The sequence below is a fragment of the Bombus fervidus genome, chromosome 6, assembly GCF_041682495.2.
Source record: "Bombus fervidus isolate BK054 chromosome 6, iyBomFerv1, whole genome shotgun sequence".
Taxonomy (NCBI): Eukaryota; Metazoa; Arthropoda; class Insecta; order Hymenoptera; family Apidae; genus Bombus; species Bombus fervidus.
In genome coordinates this window covers 13,309,108-13,336,450 of record NC_091522.1, presented here as the reverse complement: position 1 = coordinate 13,336,450, position 27,343 = coordinate 13,309,108, and the positions used below count along the sequence as shown (strand labels likewise).

General features: G+C 38.3%; 3 protein-coding genes and 2 pseudogenes across 23 annotated transcripts in view; 1 reads left to right on the top strand and 4 right to left on the bottom strand.

Annotated features, from left to right (window-relative positions):
- Nucleotides 1-20,604, top strand: part of Ndae1 (Na[+]-driven anion exchanger 1) — a 27,210-nt gene extending 6,606 nt beyond the window's left edge. For 4 of the 20 annotated variants that reach the window (XM_072005230.1, XM_072005231.1, XM_072005229.1 and 1 more), the window contains 22 exons: nt 954-1,084; nt 1,706-1,846; nt 3,516-3,581; nt 4,959-5,097; nt 5,196-5,415; nt 5,513-5,636; nt 6,009-6,185; nt 7,410-7,514; nt 8,233-8,336; nt 8,413-8,598; nt 12,023-12,229; nt 12,309-12,721; nt 12,788-12,953; nt 13,340-13,498; nt 13,625-13,774; nt 13,872-14,147; nt 14,227-14,616; nt 14,689-14,796; nt 14,866-15,000; nt 16,800-16,978; nt 17,052-17,166; nt 17,878-18,902. In XM_072005230.1, coding sequence (XP_071861331.1) covers nt 961-1,084; nt 1,706-1,846; nt 3,516-3,581; nt 4,959-5,097; nt 5,196-5,415; nt 5,513-5,636; nt 6,009-6,185; nt 7,410-7,514; nt 8,233-8,336; nt 8,413-8,598; nt 12,023-12,229; nt 12,309-12,721; nt 12,788-12,953; nt 13,340-13,498; nt 13,625-13,774; nt 13,872-14,147; nt 14,227-14,616; nt 14,689-14,796; nt 14,866-15,000; nt 16,800-16,978; nt 17,052-17,166; nt 17,878-17,955 — 3,762 coding nt within the window. In that variant the 5' untranslated portion in view covers nt 954-960 and the 3' untranslated portion in view covers nt 17,956-18,902. Of the gene's footprint in view, nt 1-83; nt 346-620; nt 789-953; nt 1,085-1,705; nt 1,847-3,515; nt 3,582-4,958; nt 5,098-5,195; nt 5,416-5,512; nt 5,637-6,008; nt 6,186-6,520; nt 6,584-7,409; nt 7,515-8,232; nt 8,337-8,412; nt 8,599-12,022; nt 12,230-12,308; nt 12,722-12,787; nt 12,954-13,339; nt 13,499-13,624; nt 13,775-13,871; nt 14,148-14,226; nt 14,617-14,688; nt 14,797-14,865; nt 15,001-16,799; nt 16,979-17,051; nt 17,292-17,877; nt 18,903-20,418 lie in introns of those variants that run through there. The other 16 variants (XM_072005243.1, XM_072005228.1, XM_072005237.1 and 13 more) reach the window with 16 other exon arrangements.
- On the bottom strand, nt 10,548-11,505 carry LOC139988564 (baculoviral IAP repeat-containing protein 7-B-like; annotated as a pseudogene).
- Nucleotides 18,852-20,921, bottom strand: LOC139988563 (putative gustatory receptor 28b; the record flags this gene model as incomplete). Its single annotated transcript, XM_072006149.1, has 3 exons — nt 18,852-20,571; nt 20,657-20,746; nt 20,814-20,921. Coding segments are annotated over 3 exons (291 nt in total), but the record flags the coding sequence as incomplete, so codon positions are not given.
- LOC139988562 (uncharacterized) lies at nt 20,919-22,618 on the bottom strand (annotated as a pseudogene).
- Jasper (JIL-1 anchoring and stabilizing protein) lies at nt 22,218-27,343 on the bottom strand. 2 transcript variants are annotated; one of them, XM_072005252.1, is made up of 12 exons: nt 27,057-27,343; nt 26,679-26,749; nt 26,337-26,494; nt 26,122-26,267; nt 25,648-25,852; nt 25,481-25,573; nt 25,058-25,391; nt 24,819-24,993; nt 24,690-24,743; nt 24,531-24,596; nt 24,233-24,365; nt 22,218-24,024 (listed from the first exon to the last, which is right to left on the bottom strand). In XM_072005252.1, exons 1-12 carry the CDS (start codon nt 27,135-27,137, stop codon nt 23,894-23,896), a joined length of 1,647 nt encoding a protein of 548 aa, XP_071861353.1. In that variant the 5' UTR covers nt 27,138-27,343; the 3' UTR covers nt 22,218-23,893. The 2 variants fall into 2 exon arrangements, with proteins under 2 accessions (XP_071861353.1, XP_071861352.1); XM_072005251.1 differs by having other exon boundaries at nt 25,058-25,406; nt 27,057-27,342.

Below are 27,343 nucleotides of genomic sequence, written 5' to 3'. Positions count from 1 at the left end.
TTGCGCGTATCGCGTGACAGCCATTCACGATCATCGTGCAATTATTACCTACGTTAGAATTTCGCTCGTTAGTATCGTCGATGGAAAAACAAGAGTTGGTTCAAACTGACGGATGTCACACGTTTTCCTCTATCTACCACGAAGATTACGCGTCTACGAGAAACGAAGCACGAAAGATACAAAATCAATCGCGTGCATCAGAAACGCTCAGAACTCCTGCCATTGTTTCGCGAATACATCTTCGAGCATTGTCAACGTTTATCACGATTAGAGTACTCGTCGTGCGTAATTAAAAATGCAACGAACTATGGACCCTGAGGAAATATCTGACAGCTATGATACATCGTGAGTACTCGTATTTGAAAAATAGGCGACCAAATTTGCTGCAAATTGCTACGCGTAAAGATTCGATAGCAAGTAAGCGAGAAGAGGGAAATAAGAGAACGCGTGCGTGCTCGCGCTGCAACACGAACAAAGTACTTCCTGCCGAGGAAGTTTAATTATTATAAAATCGCGTGTGCATCGCCAGTAACCGCGAGCAGACGACCGTCCCCGCGTTACTTCGCAATCCCACGCGCGTTTTTCCTTCATAAACGTCGTTGAAAGACGAGAATTCGGGGGAACGATTTACACGTTATCGGTACTTTTGTGGAGAGTCGGATATATTCACGCGTCGCTACTGCAGCGGACGAGTCGCTATCGTGTTCGTGCGAATATCTGTTCACTTCGATAACGAGCCCACGAAATACACATCTTTGAACGCGTCGCTGCTACTGCGGCGGACGAAGGTAAATCGTTCGCGGAGTATCGAGGCTGTCGAATTGAAACGAAACAACCTTCTAACCTTCGTAGAACCACTTTATTAAAAATTTTTGTGATTTCACAAAGAATCAGAAAAATTATCCTAACAATTCGACGATTGATTACACGTGTGCGTTTGATTTATTTTTTAGACCGTGGATGCAGCCAGGTATCGGAGGCGGAGGTGGCGCGGCCCACGTAGGTGGGACAGGTGACGACGAGGCTCCGAAAGATCCCGGTGTTCGGATCACTCATCAATCTTACACCGAGAAAGACTTCGAAGGTATCGAAATTTCTTCCATTTACATTCTGATCTTCTTAAAAGATTCCCGCCGATTATCGAAAGCAGATTTCGCACCTTTATGTTTCTTGACGATTTAATCGAGCCGACGATGTCTACCGTTCCGGCGTAGGTCAGCTGGATACACGAATTTGGCTTCGGTGTTTGCTCATAGAACGCGTTGCCGGTGCTTCGAAAATCGTTATTCCGTTTAGCAATGTCGCAATCTTCTCGTCTGTGTTGAACGTCGGGCTCGAGGTCACCTGTCCCCGTGCGATCTTGAACCGTCGACATTCCACAGACGAACAAATCGATTCGGATTATCCGGCTGACTCGTAACTATTCGCATCGACCGACGTAAATTGATCTAGCCACGGTAATAGAGCGGGTGTAAAAGGTTTAAGAAACGTTGAGATCGAAAGAGGCAACGGGATTATAAAGGTTTGTCGGTCGTCGGTCAAAGATAGGGGAGACACCGAGTGTCCTCGACCGATAGAGAAAAGATCGCGGTGAATTTCTCTTTCTGTCGTGCTCGATAGGATTTTTATTATCGATAATCGTAGGAATGTCGTGGAACGTCGACTCGAGAGCCACTGACGCGAGCTCTCTTTCATCTGCTTCCAGGTCACAGAGCGCACACGGTATATGTGGGCGTGCATCTACCAGGCGAAAGGAGACATCGTCGTCATCACAAGCACCATCATTCTCAACGTCAGTTGGGAACAAGCAGTACCGATAAGGAGAATGTCGACAACGATAGGCCCAGTAAGTTTTCTCTTCGCTTGCGTTTCTGCTTCGTACGCACCCTCGTTCGCTTTCTACCCTCCGTTAGATCTTTCCCTGTGTCGCGTCGCAGCCCCAATTGTTCTAAATCGGCTACTTATCGGACCGCGTTCCAGCTAAAGGGTTGCCCGTGTTTTTTCCCTCGCAACTAACGTATCCCTACACCGTTGGTTAATCCATAAAATTAAAACCGCGACGGATCCACGCCCATCGTTTCGGTAAAACGATCGATCGGTTAACGCGCTGTGCCGCACCGCGCCGCGCCGCGCCGTCCCAAACCGAGAGGACCAATCTAATCTCGTCTCGTCCGAGTTCGTATCATGTGTTTCCCTTTCGATAAAGGACGACTGACGCTCTCCGACGTGATCGATAACCACCGCGAATAGAAACGGGAGACAAATGTCTCTTGTAGGTCACGAGTTTTCGAGGCTATAGTAGCCTCGATGCTACTACATCGAACTTAGTTAATCGCTCTCGTGCGGCTTCGAAAAGATCTACTATTATAGTTGGCTGAAGAAAGCCACTTCAAGTCGAGATACGAAAGGCTGAAAATTCTCACCAGCTTCTTGGTTCGCTTGATTTCCACCAATCCGTGGAGATACAGACGTTCCGACGAACCAGCCGCGAAAAGTTTCTGACGCTGTGCCACGTCGTTAAGATCGCGGAACATCGCGAGAAAAGCTGTTCGCGTGTCTTCGCACGGCTATTGTCGGAAATAAAAAACGATACAGCGTCGCTACTATCGGATGCTGAAACGGTTCTTTCGTCTGATGTACGCGCGCGTTCATACGGACCGTAACACTTTGAAAACTACTCCGACGGTTGGTTCATATCCATTAGCAGCGTCGTGTCGTTCAAGTAGCTACCGCAGAACGCGCGGGTAAACGTTACATGGTATGTTGCACTTTGTGGCATTATTGAACGATATGTGGCAACCAGCCAACCACTTGTCACGACTTCTCTGGCTGTTCACCCTATCTTTGGCACACTGAATATAAGAGGTTGACCGATATCGGGTTCTGACAAGGGTTTCCAGCCCTTGTCTCGCGAGATACTTCGCGTCCATCCCTTGTTCTCCTTACAAGAAGCTGGGAAAATATGTTGGAAACAAATTCTTATAGCAACGCGTTCACGTATAAGTATGATTCGCGTTTGGTTAATACTAGATCGTTGGTCTGGAAACGTGTCATCCTCCTAAAGGTGCTGGCCGCAGTTCCTCGATCAATGTTTAATTTCCTCGTCCCGATAAAATAGATTTATTTATATATTCATTTGATAAACCTATGATTCTATGCTCAACACAGTCGTTTAATCTCTATCGACGTTATTTGAATGTATATCGAAGCTATGACTCGCGTTTTCTTCCCTTCGTCCCGTCACCCGTGTCACCTGCAAGCGGCATTTTTAATTTCGTCGAAGAGAAGCTATTTATGTCGCAAACCTTCTGGCGAATATCAGCCATCTGGCTCCAGGTAATTTCTCGTTGATTCGACGAGATGGCCACGTTTCGAGGTTGAGAAGCCACGCGGAAACACTCTTGCACGACGTGTCGAGTCACCGTGAAAAACGAAACTATGTAAGAGTAATTGGGCGAAATTCGTAGTTGATCGGCGAACTGGCGTCAATGTTTGTTGTATCGTTGACGTTTCAGGACAATTGCTGATGACTCGAAGGAGTCGACTATCTAATATCTGCGATCCCGACGGCGAGATGATACGTAAGCTAAAATACACGTAACTGAATTCTATGTATTCTCGGACACACACTTACCAAAGAGATCATTCGTACGTGAAGATGAAGATGGCTCGAAAATTTCATTTCCCTAAACTTTCAATGTTCGCTTAATCGTTCAGAAACATTTAAAAAATGTAAGAGAAAGAGTCGACGATTTAAAGAAACAACGAAAAGCAATTATACCTGAAGATCTCGTCAAGGCTGCCGTAATCGCTCCAGCAATTTGGCGAGTTATTACGTTCGATTAGATTCGTAATTTATACTCACGTTGTAGCATGATCCAGCTCGAAGAAGATTAATATTTATCAGATCAAATCGTTATGTGTACGATGTAATGACTCACGCTTGTTACACTATTTATTGCCGTTACATAAAGAGTGCTGCATTCGTTTGCGTGACGCGATTGCGTTAATGTAGATTATCTTTACGTAGATATTCCGCGAACCAAAAAGATTGAATTTTATTACGGCCAGCGAAACGAAAAAATAATTTGTAATAATTCTAATCGGATACAACCATACGAATGGTCTCGTTAGATATTTTTCGATATGACACTCGACTCTATTTGCGATTACATGCGTCACTATAGAACAGCTTGTGATAATTCGAAAAAAAAAGATACATTTCTAACACTTTTCTTAAGTGTGTGCATGTGTCGTTTGTCATTATGCACGCAATATTTGCGTTGATCATTCTGCACTGCTCGATCTGATACTAGCATACTTTTGCTCTCAAAGTGCCTCGCATTTTCGAAGGTGAACTTATCAACTCTCTTTTCGCAAACTCCACGTTTCTTCCTTACTACTTAACGATATACGCACAACATTCTTTCGTTGTTCTTACAAACAATGCACTTGAACTGGCTGAAAACATCGTTTATTGCACTGAGAAACACAGTTATAAGATACATACGTACCAAAAGTCATTCGATATTCATTTGAAGGTGGTTCGAGGTCATATCGATATCATCCGAAGGTCGTTCCATCATATCAATGTCATTTCAAGATCTTTCATAGTCATCTCAAGGTCGTTTTGTCATTCAAAAGCCGTACAAAGATCATTCGAAGCGTCACGTGAAAGTCATTTGATGGAGATGGTTTTGAAACCGCTCAAGATCATATCATATAGCGATCATCTATTTGTTGCAGTTCATCGTAAGGTTATTCGGAGTTCACCCGATGTCATTTTAATCAACTTTAAAAGTTACAAGTAGTTCAAACATCTCGATATGGTGTTTTATCAGACGTGTTCTCTTTCTCTGTTTTATATAATGTATACATAAAATGTTCCGTTGTTCCGTTTGTTCTTTTACGAAACGACAAGAAACCTGATGGTTCACGAAGTACGTCTGAAATTACAGTTACGCCGCCAGCCCAGAGGGTGCAGTTTATTCTGGGCGAGGAAGTCGGGGACGATGCACACGAGTCCCACCCCCTCTTCTCCGAGATGGAGGAGCTCGTCAAGGATGGTGACGAGATGGAATGGAAGGAAACGGCCAGGTAGTCACGGCTCCTTAGAACCTTTTATTCTCGGCAATGACGGAATTCTTTCTCGATATCGGACAAATATAATATTTATCTTGACATTTTCCATTCAGGTGGATTAAGTTCGAGGAAGACGTGGAGGAGGGTGGAAATAGGTGGAGCAAACCTCACGTAGCGACGCTCTCGCTACACGCTCTTTTCGAGCTGAGGAGCCTGCTGTTAAATGGGACTGTGATGTTGGACATGGAGGCGGCGAGTTTGGAACAAATCGCCGATTTGGTACTCGATAACATGATCAACAAAGGCTCCTTGCCGATCGAGGCGAGGGAAAAGGTATGGATGGAGGCTCGTGACCAGACTCTATCTCTCTCTCCTTGGCTTATGAAATGTTTAAGCGCAAGTTTTAACGAGAAAGCTATTTGGAATACAGGTCAGGGAAGCTCTTCTGGTGAGGCATCGGCATCAACACGAGAGACGCAAGGATAACAACATGTCCAGGCTACCAATTATCAGATCCTTGGCCGAAATAGGTCGAAATCATTCCTCTTCGAAAAGTAAGTTCGCCATCATGCATTTTCGATTAGATCATTCGATGTCATCTGAGAAAAAGAGTATTAATATTTAGCTATCACGCGTGCGGTCATTTGAAACAAAACGCGATCCTTCGATTCGATCAAGCGTATTCCTCTTTTTAAGCTCTAAATATTTTCTGCACTTTATTTCTTTTCCCTTTTGCGAAACATTTAATTTGTTTAAAATATTTATCTGTTATATTATTTGTTTACTCGACATTATGCCAAACACGTTGAACAAGAAATTGGAGAAATGTAAATGGTATGTGAGTGGGGTCGAAAATATCCGGCAGCACTTTAGACCTTTCAAAATTTCCTCACACTAAACACGTGCAACACGCTCGACATTTTCAGATTCCGACTGTACTTGTGGTTTGCATGCGTTGTTGACGTCAGATTTACAGGAGCGTCGCGACGCTAGGGACGCCTACGCTCCCTCCGTCGCTCGCAGTAGCAGTTGCCCGAATTCGAATACGGCTCTGCTTTCGAAAGAAGCAAAAGATCTGAAAGGACCGTACCTTTTAGTTCCAGGTATAACGTAGGCCAGACTAAGACTAAGCAGCCTCGATTGCCTTGGGTTACGATGCTTTCGCAGCTTTCTACATCCCTTCGTTCTCATTGTCTAACATTGTCTATTCAACCCTTCTCTACGAATAACATTTTAACCCGCTATTAAACATTAACCTTTATTCACGAATAATTTGTATAAACGTGCACGCAAGATTCGATTCGTTTTCGTTTTGCGTAAAAATTCTTCAGTATGGTGTATAGTGACTACATGTGGCTACATGGACAATAAGTCCATCGACTTCGCCTGAATCGATCGTGGTACGAATATTTACACTTGTTTCTTATTTTTCAATCAGACGAATTCGGCATTCCCCACGTGGTCGGATTCACAGCATGGTTCGCGATGTGTCAACTAAAAGGTTAGACCGTCAGGTGGTTATTGTTCTTATAAATTTTAATCGATAGAGCACAAATCAGTGTCTTTCGTACTCCCGTCTATTTGGTAATTTTCTGCATTTCGTTGTCTCTTTTCCCCCTCTGTCTCTTTTTTTTTTTTTCACTTTCTCGTATATATTCTAGAACCGCAATAATGTAATATTTCCTGACATATATTTTCGTGTCGATTATGCTCCTCCCACTATTCGTTTTCCCGTGGACTTCTCGGTGTTTTACATTAATTAAGTATTGCACAGAGCGCGTTCATTATCGGTCGGACTCGCAAAAGCGACTAGGAAGGACGCTCGTGTCTGGCGAGTGTCGGTCGTTACTACTGCGACCGTGACGCGACACAGATACACGGAATTCCAAGCAATTCTTTTCACGTTCTCCTGAGATAGAAACGATTCGAAGGAAGTGCACGATCGCGGGAACGCATAGGTGAACCTTCACAGTACTAATCAGGAGGCATGATCTCTCTAATTGTATAATATGCACGTGACTCAATGTATAGTTTAACTACTCGATATACTTTGTACTACTAACTGTCATACTTATAATCGACTAACATCTGCCTTTTCAGCGCTACAACTAATTTTCCTCTCCTGTCTTTGCGATTTTTTATTATTTCCCTTAAACGATAAACGATTACGATCTCGCTAACGAGTTGCGAGTTGGAGCGAGTTTCGCTCGGTAGGCAACCGTTGGCGAAACGTAGTGCACTGTATGGAAATGGGATTTCCTTCCTCCTTGGGTCCTTCCTCTGTAAATAAAGAACGATCCTGGTGTGTGTTTCATGCTCATTTTTAGTGGAGGAATCGAATTCTGCCCCGGCGATCGCCGGCGCTACAAGTCACGGCAGTGGGCCAGCGCTGAATGCCGGTAGCCGCTTCCTTGCCATACCCGGTAATCCCGGTAAACTGCTTTACTGTGCTTGGCACTTTTCTTATTTTTTAACATACTAGAGAACCCTCTTGTCGCCGTAAATTTCCCGTAGCAAACTATACAACGCTATAATCATATTACGTGCTCTCTCAACACGAAAGTCTGAACGATGAGAGAGTATCACGAGTTGTCGGAATGCCGAGTCGAATGAACGCTTCGCGAACATGGAGGTTGAAACGACGATGTTTAAAATAACACCTCTATCGGCAAACGATTATTGAGGGCAAGTGGGAATACGGAAAACAAAATCGACTCCGTCCTCGAGTGGCCGCAGCTATGTGGTCAATTTATCGGAAAAGTTTACCGTATTGGTTACCGTTCGAAAGGATTGAGTTACGTGTTCCTGATATTTAACGAAAGTTCTACGTTCTTCTGCACGGGGAATCTTCGAATTGAAAATTAACGTTCGCGTTAAAAAAAGAAAAACAGAAGTAATTCCGATCTACGACGTAATCTCTTCGTTCTTCGTTGACCCACGAAGTCTCTACCATCAGATTCCCACAACTCGGAAACGCTTTCGACACGTGAACGTGGGCCGCAACTATCTAACTTTTAGCGGTGCTGGATAGAGGTGGTAATTGAGAGGAAACGGAAAAATATGTAGCTCCTCGATTACATTGCCCACGCGACTTCTCGTTGTAATTTACCTTGGGAAGACGCAGTAGGCGGTAAGCTAGATTTCTTTCAGGCCAAGAACCAGGCACCAACGGGATGGATCGAAGTCCAAGCAGCGTGTCAATTAGCCGAAATCACAGTTCGTCCGCCTTAGAAAACGGAGACGCAAATCACAAGGTTCGTAGACTTCAACGATCTCATCCATCGTAATCAGACTGTGCGCAGAAATGTTTCTTTATGGTCTTTTCACCAGGGTAATACTCATTTTATGCGGAAAATACCAGCTGGAGCCGAGGCGAGCAACATTCTCGTAGGAGAAGTCGATTTTTTAGATAAAACGCTGTCAGCCTTTATTCGGCTAAGCCAGGCGGGAATAATGGGTGACTTAACGGAAGTTCCTGTGCCAACAAGATTTATATTTGTCCTGCTCGGACCTACGGTAAGATTCGTTTGAAATCTAGACAAAAGCACTTCGTCGATGAGTAAAGCGATTTCAGTTGGAATATCAATTGTAGCGTGCATCGCTAACAGAGCATCAATTGTGTGTACCTATCGGGCAGATGTAGATTCTCGGGTAACTCGATGAAAAGCTCCTTTCGCGTAATTAACGTTTTAACGAAGCAATTGTCTACTCTGATTGCCTGGACTATCCTCGATCTCGAGAGAGCAATAGACAAACCGATTTTTACCTAGCTTCGACGAGAGCTTGATTTTTTCCAATGATTTGTCGCGTTTTCTTTTTTTTTTTTTTTCTTTTTTCATCGGCGAACGTTTTATCTTTAGTTTATCGACCACAATGAATCTTCAGATGACTGAAGAGATCCATTTCAATCCATTAGACTAGATGAAACGACTTCGAAGCATTTTTGCATTGTGCACAATTCTAATCCTTTATCTTCGATACATTTTTCTTTGTGTTGTAAGCTTTCGCCAATCTTTGCTAGAGAATCAGTAAATTAATCTGCTTAATCTCGACATAATGAACGGATTCATTTCTTTAATCGATCACTCACCGATGTTTCATTTTAAATCTATTTTAAGCAGACATTCTGCTCGAATTGAAATCTTTGAAATAAGGTATAACTAATGGTCATTTTCTAATAATATTTATATCTATATAATGATTTCAAAGGGGTGGTAAACGTGTTGACAGTATTTATAAACAGTTGCATGTAATGGGAATGGGTTCGTTTAGATGGGAATGATTGATTAAAATTGAATTCATAATTCCAAAACATTATAAAACTTCTCGGAATATTAATTTATTCGCTACACTCTAAGATTATTCATTGTTAGCACGTATACAAATCTATGACAACAAATATAAATAACGGAATAAATACAGCTATAAAACAAGCTCGAAATGATTAATACTTTTTTATTCTAATATAGATTCACGAACATTGACAATTAACTAGTATTAGCCAATCAATAATAAAATCATTTTTTACATACAGGTGTTTCGTTCATCGGTACTGATTCAATTCGTTAGATGGTCATACTGAAACGGTGTGTCAAAAATATTTAAAAATAAAATTCAAAGTACAGAATCACCATAAATACATTATCCATGTATGCAATGTATTTTTATGTATAATTGTTGAAATATTACGAATACGTATGAAATACAGCGAGAAGAAAATTTGTACGCTCATCGTAATAGGTTCACACTACACAAGTTGTCATGCCAGGATCACGTTTTACATAAAAAAAATCGTACGTCCAAATGCCTGTATACTAAAAATGCTACTTCTAATTTTACGTTATAACATATTTTACACATTCTTGCACTGTCTGTAGGTTTAATATTTTGTGATTTTATATTCATGGATTTTCTACACTTTCTTTCACGGATTCTCTATTGCTTGCAATACCCTGAATATCATTATCTTGAGAACTCGATTGTGGATTGTTTTCTGTTTCTTCCTTCCCCTCTATTTCTATGTTTGTAGACTGTATGTATGTATATACGTGATTATAATCTCTCGCTGATATTTAAATCCTATTACTACATCTGATACCATGTACTTTATCTAAACATTGTGACTATGTCAAAAGTAGAGACAGGCGGAGCAAACTGAGTTATCTCTTGCCCTCTCCCTCACCTAACATTCTGGCAATCAACTTCTCAACTCTCTATCATACTTTCTTAAATAATGTTTGTAGATAAAACAGCGATAGGTAAGTTGGTTGAGGCTTGGATTCCTAACCGAAAGTCCTCAGCTTCGAATCCTCGCGACTCTTTCAATTAATTTTCAACCTACGACACCTTCTGCAGCTCTTCGCAATCTATTCGTACTTGGTACACTGTGTTTATTGCAGTGTGCTGTCCTCTAATGGTTCGGAATACTTAGGATGATCCATCCACCTGTGGGATGGGTGGTTTGATACTAGGGTTTCTCCGCATATCTCCTCCAACTGTTTAACATTAATGAAAAGTAAAAGAGCAAACAAAATTGGGTAGATTCATCTGCATTGTGTCTTTTCTCCCATTTTCCAAAGGAACACGCTACTACCATTGGTATCTCTCCATTTTCTGAAGAAGTTAACTGCACATACTTATAAGATTTATGTCAGAAAACAATGCACATAAATTTACCCTATTTTATTTGATTTTTATTTTTTATTGAGGGACATGCCAAGTAGTTTCTAACTTAGAATCTATTCTGTTTTTTTTTTCTTAACATTTATTCTCAGTTACCACTTTGTTTGTTCTTTACAAAGATCATCTTGTGTTTCCCAATCTTGTAAACTATCTCTTCTAAAATCTGCATCTGCTAAGTGTTCCTTTGTTTGTGGCATAGATTTTGGTCATGTTGCAAATGCATGTGGTCTAGCATTGTAACCAGCATATCCAGGATATACTGGTTCCTTAGTCCTTCCCAGACTTAAACAGCAAAGTTTAGCTGTGATTGATGGTTCTAATTCCATTGAAAAGTTATGGTTATCAGGATTAGATGTAGGTAATTATTTATAAATACATCTCTACAGTTATACGTATATCTCTACTTCTTGGTAATGGTGGTATAACTGTTGGATCCACTCCAATTAGTACATTAGCACAATTAAATTTTCAAATAAAGACCTTCTATCCAATACCATATCTTTGCTTGACATTCGAAACATGTCACTTTATCGCCTTCGCTTATGTAATAGAATCCTACAGCTGCAAATTTTCTAGGTCAATGTATGGTATATGCCAATTTTCAAAACTCTGAAACCTTGCTGCTCCAAAACTATAATCAATATTATCTATTTCTTCGTTCGAATGTTGCAGCAACTGGCGATGATAAATATACATTTGTTTGCAGGTTTGAAGTTTGAAACGTTTTATGATGCAAATCATCTTATTCGAGTTATTGTTAAAAGTATCTTCAAACCTATTTACAAAAAACTAAAATATTAATTGTAATTGAGCCAATTTTATCAAAATATTATTAACTTATAATCGGTTTTTCTACAGTAAACAATAAGTATCTTCCATAGTTTCAGTTTCATTTTATTAATTGTAAAGTTTACTTTCAATTCCATATAATAGAATTCCGCAACGTACGAAATGTGCATATTTAAATAGATGCTGCGTTGAATGTGTAGTCGTGCTCTACATTTATGGAACATATCACCCGTATTTGATAAAAAAGAAGGAATAGGAAGAGCTCTAAATTCGCTAGATGATTGCAATGTCGTTATGATTCGCGAATGACGGAATATCACGAACTTTTCTTAACACATAACTCTTTCTCTCGATTCTTATTGTTTCATGCGTAATAAGTTCGTTTATTGGTATCTGGCATTCCTTCTCTATCTATCCTGAACTTTCACAATTTCCTTTAACCATAACATACACTTTGTTTTCGTCGTAGGGAGGAATCACAGGTTTCCACGAGATCGGCCGTGCCATGGCTACGTTGATGTCCGACGAGGTCTTCCACGACGTGGCGTACAAGGCCAAGAACAGAAATCATCTGCTTGCAGGAATCGACGAGTTTTTAGACGCTGTTACGGTTCTACCACCAGGAGAATGGGACCCTGCGATCAGAATAGAACCACCTGCCGCTATTCCTTCGCAGGTAAAATATACACGAGAAATCATTGGCAAATCGAGAATTTTATATTTTCGTAATCAACCATATCGATCGATTCGCTCAGGATGTAAGGAAGCGACCAAAAGAAGAAAAACCGAAGGAAGACCCAGACGACGAAGCAGACGAGCAAAAGTTGAGGGAAGAATCCGGTCTCTCGAGAACTGGTAGACTTTTCGGTGGCTTGATAAACGACATAAAGAGAAAAGTGCCGTTTTATTTTTCCGACTTCAAGGACGCGTTAGCTCTTCAATGCGTAGCCTCTTTTATCTTCCTGTATTTTGCCTGCCTCTCACCTATAATTACATTCGGTGGTTTGTTGAGCGAAGCCACAGGCAAAAATATGGCCGCCATGGAGTCGCTCGTTTCCGGTTTCGTTTGCGGCATCGGATATGGATTTTTCTCTGGTCAACCTCTCACCATTCTCGGTTCCACCGGCCCGGTTTTAGTCTTCGAGACGATAGTCTACGAATTTTGCAAGTGAGTAGATTCTTACGACGTATGAAGTTTCGTGGATAACGTAAAAGTATATCGTTATGTTCGTAGGAAATCAGATTGGAACTACATGTCGTTCCGCTTCTGGATCGGCTCGTGGATAACACTGATTCTGGTAATCCTCGTGGCGATCGACGCTAGCGCTTTCGTGTGCTACATCACGCGGTTCACGGAGGAGAACTTCGCCACTCTGATCGCGTTTATCTTCATTTACAAGGTACGTGACCGATACTCCCATCTCGAACAGCAGGAAAAGTAAATTTCACTCGCAAAGAATCCGTCTTCGTTACCTACGTGAATCTTAATTGCGCAACAGTGTCCTTCTGCTGCGATACGGGTTAATTGGATATGGTGTAACTGTGTGTGCTTCGCGAATTGCACGATCAGCGAAATCACCGGCATCTGGGTCACGAATCGCGGTGTACGCTTCTAATCGGAGCGTTTTAAGCGGGCTTCGAAACCGTGAGCCGAAAGTTCGATCGACCTCGATCTTGACTAGAGAGTGACAACGACGATCGAACGTTCTTAAGCTTCAATTTAATTCGTCAGCTTTTAATCGAGAGTATTCGAATAGGAAATCGACTAAAGATTCACGTGTTTCAGGCCATCGAAAACGTATTGTCCATCGGCAAAAAGTATCCTATAAATACTCATGCGAACGAACCGTTCAACTACGAGTGTTGGTGCAAGCCGCCGAATGGCAGCCTACCGTCTAGCTACGACAACATTAATTGGACGGCTCTCGATCAAAAAATATGCCAGGTTAGTTGAACGTCCACGTCGAACTACTCGTTAGCCGAAATTACAAACTGCAGCGGCACCTTGATCATAAGGCTGACTCGATACAGCGTTATATCACTGATGAGAATGTCGTTAACTTTCTTTCAGAGTTACAACGGCACGCTGGTGGGCGATGGTTGCAACCTACCGCACTACACACCCGATGTGTTCCTCATGTCAATTATACTATTCATGGGCACATTCTTGCTATCCATCGAGCTCAAAGATTTCAAGAACGCTCTCTTCTTTCCATCAAAGGTAATATTACATCGATCGTCGTTAGTCGCGTAGAAATCACCGTAAAAGTCGGTAAAAGCTACCGATCAAAGTCTCATTGATCGCTCGTACCATACAGGTCAGACAGGTGGTCAGTGATTTTGCGGTAATCATCGCGATTTTTTCGATGAGCACGCTCGACCATTTCGTGAATATTCCGACGCCCAAGCTCGAAGTACCGGAGGAATTCAAGCCGACGTTGGCCGGTCGGGGATGGATGATCTGGCCTTTTCAAAACAATCCATGGTGGAGCGCCATCGTCGCGTGTCTACCAGCTCTCTTAGGCACTATACTGATTTTTATGGATCAACAAATTACAGCCGTGATAGTCAATAGGAAAGAGAACAAATTAAAGGCAAGCGTCTATTCCTCGTTTGAAAAGCGATCGAGAAGTTTCCCGAAAGGCATCGATAAAGTGTATCGTTCGTGTTTAGAAAGGATGCGGCTATCATTTGGATCTGTTCGTCCTTGCGATCCTGATAGAAATTTGCTCGGTGATGGGACTGCCCTGGTTCGTCGCGGCAACGGTACTCTCGATCAATCACGTGAATTCGTTGAAGCTGGAATCGGAATGTGCCGCGCCAGGTGAAAAACCGCAGTTCCTCGGTGTCCGCGAACAGCGTGTTACACACATTTTAATCTTTTTGATGATCGGCTGCTCGGTTCTGCTCACGCCAATGCTGAGACACATACCGATGCCGGTGCTGTTTGGAGTTTTCCTCTACATGGGAGTTGCTTCGTTGAAGGGACTTCAATTTTTCGACAGAATATTAATCATGCTGATGCCGGTTAAATACCAACCTGACTATATGTTCCTTCGGCAGGTAAAATAATTAACAACTAATGGTTCGCGCGTTGCTCTTCTTTCATAATTCACTAATCGTAAACTGTTGTAGGTACCATTGAAACGCGTTCATCTGTTTACAACGATACAGTTGACTTGTTTAGCCTGCTTGTGGATTATCAAATCTTTCAGCAGCACCTCCATCCTGTTTCCTTTGATGGTTAGTCGTTTATCAAATGATAATAAATTAAGATAACATCGTTTCTCAAACAAATGATATTTTATACAGTTGGTGGTGATGATCGGGATACGAAAGTCCTTAGACTTGTTGTTCACTCAACGCGAGTTAAAGATCTTGGACGACGTAATGCCGGAACCAAGCAGGAAACACGCCGAAGATCTACGACAACTGGAGAGCGGCGAGGTTAGCACCGTGAGACGAGTACTAAATATCATCATTGGTCGTAAATAGCACAAAAAGAGTGATCGCGTGGCGAATATTTGCCCCGTGGTCACGGTAACTGTCGGCGATTACGATGAACCCGCGTTTTGCCGGAAACGCAGCGAACGGCGCGATATATTAACGAACGATCATTTTCACGTGGTCTAAATTTTGCTGCACATGTTCTAGCGAACAGTCCTCCTCGACATCGTTTTATCGCTGTTCTCGTTAATATCTATTCGATCGAAGCAATAATAATAATAATAATAATAATAATAATAATAATAATAATAATAATAATTTGCCATTAAACGTGCCTGAACAACGAGAATGGCTCGCACCAAAATTGAAGAAAAAAAAAAAAATAATTTTCGCACAACTGTGCGTGCCAAAATACTCCGACCAGTATTAATTACATGTAATAGTTGTTTCTTCGAATAATATCTAGCATTTTGGACACGACTGTTTTAAAACATAGATAAATTTGTTATCGTAGTTGAATTACATAGATTTGTAGGTAATTGCATATTTACTAAAAGTATACCATGGAAAGATTCGTAAACACGATAATAGTAACATTGCTTACCTTTTGTCGGCCTACGAAATTTTATTAAAACGCGGACGAATCTTCTTTTTGTTTTTTTAATTGAATTTACGAAACATCGTTATCAGTTCGTGACAACACACGCAAAACTATAACGATGCCAATGTTTCGACAAGCATTTGACACACATGTATCCGCTCGATGTATCGTCGAACACAGATTGCCTACCTTAACATATGAAAATACATTATTGTTTAAGAACACACACAAATCTCTATGTAATCCTAATTCTTCCTTACGAAGCATTTACCGACACGTTTGATACATAGTACACGAGTCAAACACGTTCCGTTTGCATGCAATCCTAAGTTCCCGACACGTGTACGATACCAGACTACACATCAGATCAGATGGACCTTCAGCATCGAACAGAAACCTTTCCTCGCTGTTCTCGCGTATAGTATCCGTCTTTTTATGAGATATATATTATTTCCAAGCACAAGGTCCAAACACCATAATTTAAATACGCAGTTAAGGAGACACACGCGTTTTTTTGTGGGGAAAAAAGAGGGAGAGAAAAAGGTAAAAAGATAAAGTTCTCTCAGAAAATCGGACAATCAGGGGAAAGTCGATGTGGAAATGAAAGAATGCCAGAGACATAAAGGTACCAGTGGTCGTCGAATCCTGCGGCTGTCATCGGTACGTGACCATAAGCGCACGTCCATAGTTCCTCGGCCTCGAGAATAATTGTAACATTTGTATCTACCTTCCTGCTGAAGATCACACCTTTATTACGCTGAACTTCAGACGTCGTGCACTGCGATATAACAAATTTGATCACGATCGCGATCGCGGTAACGATGGCATAGACTCCGTCCATCGTTCCAGCGATTCGTTCTATCGATACTGTCATTCTGGTATCATTAATAAGCAGCAAAACGATTGAGGTGATTCGGCTCTGCACGAGTCACGAAGGCTACTTTTCCATGCGATACCTGCTCGTTCTCAGCCGAATGCAAGTTTCATTTTCTGTCTTTTTTCTTTTTTCCTTTTCCAGCTCGGACGATGCTAACCGAAATACCGCTTTCCTTTTATACCCAAATCCACCGTTCTTCGAGGTCTGTGGAGTACGGTAGTGCCGAGAGTTTTGCCGAGTTCAATGCATGGCTTGGTTTATTTTCTTTTCCGAGACCAACGAGAATCAAGCGCAAAGCTGAGTTTACGATTTGTCCTTTAGGAACAGAACGAGTCTATGGGATACGGACCGTCGGGAAACATACAGATTTCGTTAGCGAACGGCAACATTATGAAGATCCCAATGGCGAGCATCAATATCAGCGAAGAGGTGAATAAAACCGGGATTTGGCAACAAGTGAACGAAGGCAACGAGAAAACGAAACAAGTGAAACTTATCAAGTACGTGTAGTCGATTAGGATGTAGATAGAGTAACGACGTGAAAACGACGTTGTTAACTTGGCTGGGATTTAGCGCGGGAAAGCAGAAGAAGCACTCGAAGAAAGAAAACGTGTTGATGGCTGACGAGACTACGAGGTTGACTACGATGACCGAAGAGGACGAAGATGACAGTGGAATCTCTATCAAGGTGACAAACGTAAATGACTCTAAATTCTAACCACCACCACGATCACCAAACTGATAAATCACATGGCAAGTCACACAGCAAGAGCACCAATACACCGGCATGCAACATACCCCCTGTACGCTACTGTGAGTAAGAATATAAAAGGGGGCTGCACGGAACCCTCGGAGTCGTCTTAGATAGATTCGTCCTTAGGAACAACGACGACTCTGATAGAGAAGAAGACCTACTTTCGCATCCATTCTCGATTGTATCCGATGCATAGTTAAGTTGCAGCATGCAGTGTTCGCCAATAAGTATCAAAATAGAAAGCAACAGAAAAGATATCAGTGGATTTGATTTTCTTTCTATATGTCCAATTATCACGATAGAATCGAGCATAATTTAATTCTTGCATGTGTTGAATCTTATTTTTCGCACTTTCATACTTGATCTATCACTTGCACGCATTTTTCGATAGTCGAGTGTAATTTTTCGTATCCATCCGTGGATAAGAGAAATTGCGGAGCGATATTATCAGTTGCGATAACGTAATTTCCGTGATATATAATTTTTACAATTGTAACGAGTGGTTGAGTTCGATCGTCGGAACGAATAATTGTCATCGCGGCTCATTCAAAGTCTTCTATGTACGTAGATGCTTGTTTGAAACGATTGGCTTTTCGTTAATGCGCTTCGCGAAATTATGCGGAATGTTTGATTTAATCGTTTCAGGTAGACTTGATACGATCGAAGGAAAGCATCAGCCCGTTAACGATTAACGGCACTACCTCGGCCGAGACTTCTGTCTAACAAAAACAACGCTACATTGGGAACGAACGCTCGCGATCATCTTTGAACGATCACTCGATCTTTGAACGATTCCGAAGATTCTGTTTTCCTTTAGTTCCAATTTAAACGGTACAAAGCACGTTTTGATTTTCCTCGTACGCGTTATCGTCCAGTCATGGTAAACGCGTCGTGATCAGGAACAGTAGAGAAAAGTTATTACAAGGACAATATTTTATAGGAAATGGAATTGCACCCGAGACTATCTAATTTCATCGCGTTGTAGCTTGGACGAGTGCAATTAACAAACGCTACTGACGGATACCTAGATGTAGCTATCGCGAACCTTTTATTCGTAAAAAAAGAAGAAAAAAGAAACGCACACATCGTTGAAACTTAAAGTAGAGCGATCTAGATTTAAGGTTGGATTTGTTGATAAATCGACGCGTGAATTGTCATCGCTGGATCTCGAATCTATTCTTGTCAGTGCGCAATAACGTATACTTGTAATCTAGCGATTATATGGATTAAGTAGTTTGTGCCCATAGAAAGTACGCCAAGAAAACCCCTTTGGATATATCGACGTTTCCTTCGAGGGATGTCTCGCAGAGGAGCTTGTCCGACACGCGTCGTCGATCGTAGAGAAAGCGCCGAAAAGGTCGGTATTACCCCCAATGACGAGACTCATTCTTCACCAACGCTCATGCAACATTAACAACATTCCTCTAGCACGATTGGATTTTATTAAAATTGTTCAAGTTTCCAATACACGTCAGATACCGGCCAACAGCGACAATATATTCATTATACGGTAAATGTACAGCATCTTTTTTACGCTGAGAATAGGAAAATTCGATTGCGTGGAAGAAAATTCGTACGCGAGGATACTAGAGAAGAGTTTTCCATGTTTTTTATCGAAATTTTAGCACGACTGAATTTCCATGCGTAACGCCGTCCCTTGAAGGATGTCCTTTTCGTTCGAAAAAAGGAATAATGAGATTTTTAACGTACTGCAGTCTTTCAGAACATTGCGCGGATCGTTACACGACTAAGCTGTTATTTCTCCTTCTTCGCCGGTTTTCAACCGACACAGACACGGAAACGAACCGATTGGTGCGAGAATATTAGAAGAGAATAATTTCATACGATATTTTTCAAGCAACACGTTATCAAATTATTACACGTTGGAACAAACCTCCGAGGATTTGCAAGTCCGCTCGAGAATTGCGTGATAAGTTCGTCGATAATTGAGATTAAGTCTTCGTATTTGGTGAGAAGATGAGATAGTAGCACTATAGATTAACGATAAAGAGAGGTAAGAGGCATTAATAGTCCTCCACCTGTATATACAACATATATTGGAACATCTCTATCGATATATGTATTATACATAGAGCAAAGTACGATACGAAGCAGCCATTCGTCTTGATGTTACGTGTGTTTGTATAAATTTAAGAAAGAAATTCGCTCGCAGATCTATACACGCTCGCAATGGGAAAGAAATTATAGAAGCGCATGCGAGCGTTCTCGATCCCGTTTCAGACACATGTTTGCCATAAGCTAACGGGCTACGATCGTCATTATAGTATTTTAAATGGTTGTGATTAGAATTTTGAACATTTTATGGATGATGTGTAAGTACTTCCTAGTGAAAGAACAGTGATTTCAATAATTTTGTAAATCTTACGCGACGTAAACAAAATTCTGCTTTAAAAGGTTCGCGTAACAAATTATAATAACAGAGCAGTGAATGCGCGTGATACGGTATTCCGCTATATTTTCAATTTACATATTTTTTAAAAATCGCGAACACATTTGCTGCAACTTTTTACAAAGATATCCCAAGAGTGTGTCGCGCCGTGTTTAGAAGACCTAGTTTCCTGTCCAACGTATCTATTTGCAACGGAATACCGTTAATGATAAAAATGGATACCGAAGTTGATGAAAGCGTAGAAATTTATTTTAGGTACTGAAATAGAATTTTGTTACGAGCAATAAGTTCAGCGTATATACGCGGAGTTGTTTATCCTCGCAATAACATCGCATCGAATATCATTCAATTTTCATCATGAATAAAAGTGTACGTAACAAATAACTTCCTTAATGATTAACTGTAGTTCGTATAAAGAATATACACACTTTGGACACTTGCTTCGGTGGTCATAAACGTGTGTATATATACGAACAAACGAGGAAACTCATTGCGAGCAACAATGTATATAATCAGTTGCAATCATATAATTCGCTGCCATGCATGCAATCGATGTATTAGTCCTCCTTAACGGAATTGCTGATAAATCCTGATGAAAAAAAGGAAAAGAAACAAATACAATATCGATTACCCACAAAACTCATTTTTTCTCGATTTATTTTCATTTCACATGTTTATCCAATGCTTGTAAGCTTCGATCATAAAATGCAGAAGTGAGTTGTTATTCACGTCCTACATCAATTTCCTAAGTATCCTCTCTTCTCTATTATTTCTAGGTTTTCAACGACGAGAAACAGTATCCGACATTTGCAATGACGTTATTCTTACGATGATCATTACGTGCAATTGCAGGGGTAAGCATCTGGAACCGAAGTCCCCACTTGAAATTGAATCAGAATTATTATATACGTAGTCACTGTACTCAATATCTAATAACGAGAAACAAATATCAAAACAAGTGACTACTTACTATATTCTAGTAGAAATTATATCAATTAACTATTCTTTGCTCACCGATTGAAAAAGCGTATTGTCTAATGTGAAATATTGGTTCGCTGTAAACTTTATTTTCCGATGCAACAGCTGAAGTGAAAATTGTTCGAGCTAGAAGATAATGTAATGTTAGACAGCGTCGATATTAACTCGATCACATTGTATAATTATCATTTACCTCTACTTTTGTTTGTCGGACAATCGTGCAATTCAACAACGTGTGTAAGAGATTCTTCGAGAGAGAGTTTTTTCGACCTGCAAAAGAGTTTACTAAATTATATAGAACTTAGAACATTCATTTTTAAGGAAGGAAATTCAAATTCTTACCTCGTTTGTAACTTTGGTCGCTTTGGAAGTTAATAAACCAAGAGGATACAGCATAGAAATTATCCAGAGCAAGGTATTTACTATAATTATATAATCCACGCCTACATTCCGAACCGTGATTGCTTCAAAAAAAAAATGAGAATGGGCAAAGAATAAAATCGTGAAATTTCACTGATAATGTCACAAAGCTGACCGTGAACGTCTCGAATTCGAACAAGATGAATCTTTGAACAGTTAACAAACACATGTCGAGTCTCAAACAAAGTGTTAAGTGTAATATCACCAAACTTAGATGAACAAAAATCTTGTATAGCGCAATTTATGTTTATAGAAATTGCATTCGTCGAACTAAGCGCGGAAAAATATTGAATAAAACAAAAACTCACAAAAATTACAGGCAAAATATATCCGAAAGATGAAACAGGACTGTTAAAGGATATGACATCGGTAACAAAAACAGAAACAAATAAACTGAGATTAAACAAATACACAAAAAACAAGACGTAAGAGATGTGTTTCCAATTCAGTGGTTGTTTGAACCGGCATAATACACCCTCAAAATGAATCAAGTAATTCCCAATTTTTACAAAAGTTGATTCATTTATACAATAATAGAGTAAAATTGAAACAATTGCAAAGATACCCAGTACCGCTTGAGAAATTTCAATGATTTGTGTCACAATTGTCATGAACGCATATTCTGCATTGTATATGGTTGGTAGGAATATGAAATTCGATGCGATTATTAGAGAGAGCTGAAAATAAATTATAAAATACTCCAAGTTTAGAGCCGGTGACAAATACGAGGTTTTCCGAGCAGTTTTTCTTCAAAGTCCTTCGGCTTTTTAAAGAAATCGTTGCAAGTCCGACGAATTTGAAGAAAAGTAAAAATAATAAAGTCACTCGATACCTATTTTGCGGCCAAAATGATTTGTTTGGCATCCCTTTATGCTCGAAAAATGAATTTTAAATGCTCTCAATAATATATATTCTCACTCATTCGTAAACAAACATGGAATTTGTAGACAACACATTTTATCTTCTTTTGTGTATGCAACAACTAAATATCACTTTATTTTAAATTCATTATTTCTATGTTCCAACACTTTCAGTTTTTCCGAAAAATAATTGTTGCATTTTTAGTGACATAAAACGTAAGTGCAACAATTTTACGATTACCGTCTGGTTTCATAGCTCTGTATGAAAAACAACATTAAATATTAAATTGTATCGCAAGTACATGCAATGCAAGCACTTTGCATGCAATAAACTTGATATGCTATTTATTACTAGTACTGCGTACACGATCGATACTAATTGAACAAATTTCTAACACTTATAAATATAAAGATTACGATGATAGAAATCATACGAAAAAATTTATAAAAGCTCTAGAAGAGCCATACAAATCTACAGTAAGTTTTTTATTCAAAATATTTGCTTCTTGACATTTGAAAGAAACATTTATCTCTTTAGTAACTATAATATTTCCTTAATTATGCAACATACTTATCCGTTTACTTTTACGAAAGATACGCAATAAACCTTAACGTACTTATTAAAAAAGAACATATTAACTAACTAAAGATATAGGGTAAAACTTTGAACAGAAAATATTCATTTACCTTTTTTGTTTTCAATACACTTCAAAGGCATTTCTCCGAATTAACGTAAGAATAAGTAAAGTGTACATAAAAAAATAAATGAACAAAAGTAAGAATGGTTTCTTCATCATTCGACAAAAAAGAATACATCAATTCGTTTTTATTAACAATGTCACCTTTACAGCATTCTTTTTCGACAAATGTTTACAAAAGTACATTTATGTTATTAAGATAGATACTGTGCTTAATTTAGATATAATATCATTACAATGAAACAATGAACGAGATTAAAGTATTATTGTGTCTTGAATTATAAAAAGTACTGAATGCAAATAAATATATCTATTTTTTCCTATCTTCAGCTTGTATAAAAGTGTAATTTATAATTTTCATTGTAACATTAAGCAATTGTAACAATAAGCTACATTAGTTCAAAGAACTTTTACTCTAAAAAATTTTACTCAAAACGAATATTCACCCACTTCAAATTGCCTAGAAGTCTTTTCCTCCAGAAATTTAAAAATTACTATTTTTCTAATTTGTACAATTCAGTAATAGTAGTAGCTTTATGAACACATTTAAATTTTTAGGAAATGTTTAACTCATATACACCAATAATTTGTATAAGTGAAATAACGTGCATCTTTGTTTTATTCAAATGATTGTTCAAATTATGCCTTTAAAGTGCCATGAAAACGCAATTAAAAATGTGAAGCATTAATTTTAATAAGTGTTATTGAAATTTTGGTTTGAAACTAATAAATCATGCAATTAATTATAAATCTCTACAACATATAGAGGAGTATTGCAATTTCCATTTTTCCTTTCTTTTATATATACATTGGTATTTGATTATTACGTAAATAGACGACATTTTAGCTCAACATTAGTGAAATGTTAAAGAATGAAGATAGTCGTATAACTTTCAGAAATATCTTTTTCTTTTTTGGTATTACTTAACGACAAAAAAGGAATTGTAATTATTAAAGAAATGTTTTATCAGATAGAGTAAATAATTATGTCTACTCTAAAATGCTTTGTAATTAAACAATCTTCTTAACATTTTTAACAGATTAGTGAGTGTTCATAACTATAGTGGGCTTTCTGATTATAGTTATTGCCAGGGATATGAGTTATGACAACAAATTTACTAAAGAAGACTCATTAAATAAAATACAGCGTCAAAATTTATCCGAAAGTGCTATTCAAGCGGAAAAGAGCGAATTCTTTTTCAACTTTAAGACACTCGTATTGTGTAGTGTACTAAATTAGTACAAAAAAAAATTAATTATAATTTCCACGTTGTCAGATACAAAATGTCACTTTGTTACTTGGCCTCCGACTCTTTTGTAATTTCATTCCATGTAGGCACTTCTTCCGATTTAACTTCAACAGGTGCATCTGTATCTGGTTGACTACCACTCTCATCAGCAGGTGAATCTCCTGATACGACTGCATCTATAAATTTTATTTTTGCTTTCACAACAAGGTAAGCCCCCTTTTACAAAACAACTTTATTTTCTACATTAACTTAACATACTGATTACTGCGCTGTTGTAGAAATATATTAATAGAATTGTTACATATCAAATAACTAATTCTTTTAATAATCGGAACTGACGCGGCAATCAATATGTGAGACATAATTACGAATTTATATATTTACCTGGGCAAGCAGGATCAGACATTAAAGAAAATACTTTTTCTTCAGACATATCCTTTGTTAATTCTTTAAAATGAACCACTTGGTCGGAAAATGATTGCCAAAACGATTGCCCTTCAGGTATGGTAAACATAGCCTGCATATCGTTTAGTGAAAGATAAAATATAATATATTTACATATTGAAAATATACAAAAAAGAAACAAATAGATTTTAATATAAATCTCAAACATAATCATATGACAGATATTTTATCACAAGTCACATATAAATTACACACGCATCTGGTTAAATATAATTACCTTAAACTTGTTGTATATATGTTCTGACTTTTGTCTAATTTGTTCTGCCTTTTGTTTGAAAACACCCTACAAATAAATTTTGAGAAAAAATATAAAAAGATCATATACTAAAGATATTGTATTTTATTCTTCAAAAACCAAAGGGGAAAAGTATAATACCTCCTCTTCGTCGCTTAATTTCCAATCGGCTAAATTGCCAATATATCGTCTCAACTGAAAATTGTCAGTAGTTCAATTAGGGTTACAGTGAATTAATTAACACTAGAATAATAACTGGTACTTTTTTACCCTTTTAACAGTTCCCACAATATGTGGATGTTTTTTCAACATCAAGGGATCAATTGAAAGAGATAACATATCATCCATTGCCTGCAAACACTTATCCGGATATGCTCGATCTAATCCAAGATTGGATTTAATTTGAGCATCCAACTGTAAAAGTTGTGCCTCTATACGAAGCCATCTGAAATTAATATATCCATATTAAAGGTCTACAAATTTTGTCAAATTCATATTATTTTTACTACCTCAGTTTATTTGTTTTACGATGAAGTGCTCCATCTTTTGCTAATAATCGCTTTTCTTCATCTGGGACATGTACATTGAAATCCAAACAATCTTTCACTTGTTCTGGTAAAATTTCACCGCTTTCCAATTGTGCTTTTAATTTCATGGCATTTCTAGCAGTAGACCAGTCCCATTGTTTTTGAGCCTTATCATTTTCAAAAGATTTTGGTTTATCCATGTCTAATTTGATTCCTACATATTCGCCGGCAAATGTTAATGCCAATAGAAGTCGTCCCGGGGCATCTGACGATGCGGTGCCAGAAACCACAGTACCTTCTAATATGGGTGCTTCACCTAAATTATTTTTTTCTGTGTATGAAATATATACCATTTAAATGTCAATAATTTAATATTAACCATATATGTGATTTCTCTATACTTACTTTCCACAGTAGCTCTTTTTTTATGCACTGCACTAGGTGTTACTTGGTCGTTAGAATCTTCAGTTTTAACTTTAGTACGACCTCTTCCATGATCTACAATGTGTAAAATACTTATTAACAAAAACTGTAACAAAACGCTATGTCTAAACAAAGGTATTGATATGTACCACTTTTATCTGTTGTAGCATCTGTCTCTTCTGAGCTTGAAAAGTCAGCAAACCGTTTGGGTTTAATTTTCCTACCGCTACGACTTACAACTTCTTTCGGTGATTCCTCTCCTTGAGAATCCAATGCTTCTTGTTTCACTGAATCACTTGTAGACGCAGATAAAGACTTTGCTTTCCCACGTCTCTTTTTAACCTCAGGTGTATCCTAATTTTTCAGAATTTGTTTATACTATATAACATAATGCAATACTGTGAATTTTATTCTTAGAATAAAAATTGTATATAAATGTAAGGAAAAATCGCACAAACTATTCAGCCTTGATAAATATTTGTCGGCAGTTCCTAAATTATTATTGGAGCACTCAATTCAATAATTGTTTTCTTATACAATATTGTAATAATGAGTAAAAACTCCTAATAAAATATCATATGCAAGATTAGGTATATAAATAATTAAATACAAAAATATATTACAGTAGCTGAAGCGGCCTTCCTTTTGATGGATTTCTTTTTCTCCTCCTCATCAATAACAAGTCCTGTTTCCATATCACTATCTGCAGCACTAACTGTTGGTAAATTTGTATCACCTTCTTTCCCTGATCCTTCGCCAATTCCAACTTCTTCAGTTATAGATAAAAATTAGTATCTTATATACATTTAAGTTACATATCATATAATACTATATTTACCTTTAAGATCAGCAAGATCCGATGCTTTATTTTTGTCATTTTTAAGTTCTTGTTCTAATTGCAATAAACCTTCATGAAAAAACTTTCTTCTAATTGGTTTACCAAATCTTGCTTTATTCTCTAAATAGGTATATAACTCTTCTACTTTGCATACAGCTCTAAAATAAAATATTTAAAAATCTTAATGCTTTTTAAATCTTATGTATAGTTATATATTATATTTTTACAATTATATATATATAATTATAATTATAATATAATTATAATTATAATATATGTATATTATATATATATAATTTACATTATTAAATATAATAAGACATTATAAAAATTATTACTTACGTTTCTCCTGTGCCATAAAAATAAACACTATACTTTGAATTTTTTGAATTGGCATCAATAACTTTTTCAACCTAAAAAAATGGGGGTTAATGATGATACCATGTTATAATATGTTCTTTGTAACAAAAAAATTGTAAGATATATTTACATATGTATTTCAAAGAAGACTATATGCGACTAAATAATTTCTTTCACAACATAATTTGAGAATAATGTGTTGATATCAATATTATGTCTCAATACACAACAATATCCAAACGATAATGAGTTTCAGGTTAAAAATGTTATTATCACTAGTATTCATGATATAAGTCCTTGTCATTACGAATTTCAACAAAATTATTAAAAAATAATTGTAAACTGTATAGCTGAACTTACTTTTGCTGGCCACGGTGGATAACCTCGAACTTTAGCAAAAACTTTGTCACCCGCGAAAAATTTCTTATGGAGCTTCACCATGTTGTCCGCAAGCTTTTTCAAGTTGAATGTTAAACAGCAAATATTATCTCTGTTCCTACTATACACGACGTACAATAAGACTGGTTAATTTTTAAGAAACATTGAACAAAACATCGCTGAAGCCACCATTTGCACGTTATAATATAGAAAACACGCAGAATAAGACGCTGCGCGCCAATTCATGAGTCTCTAGTTACGAATACTAA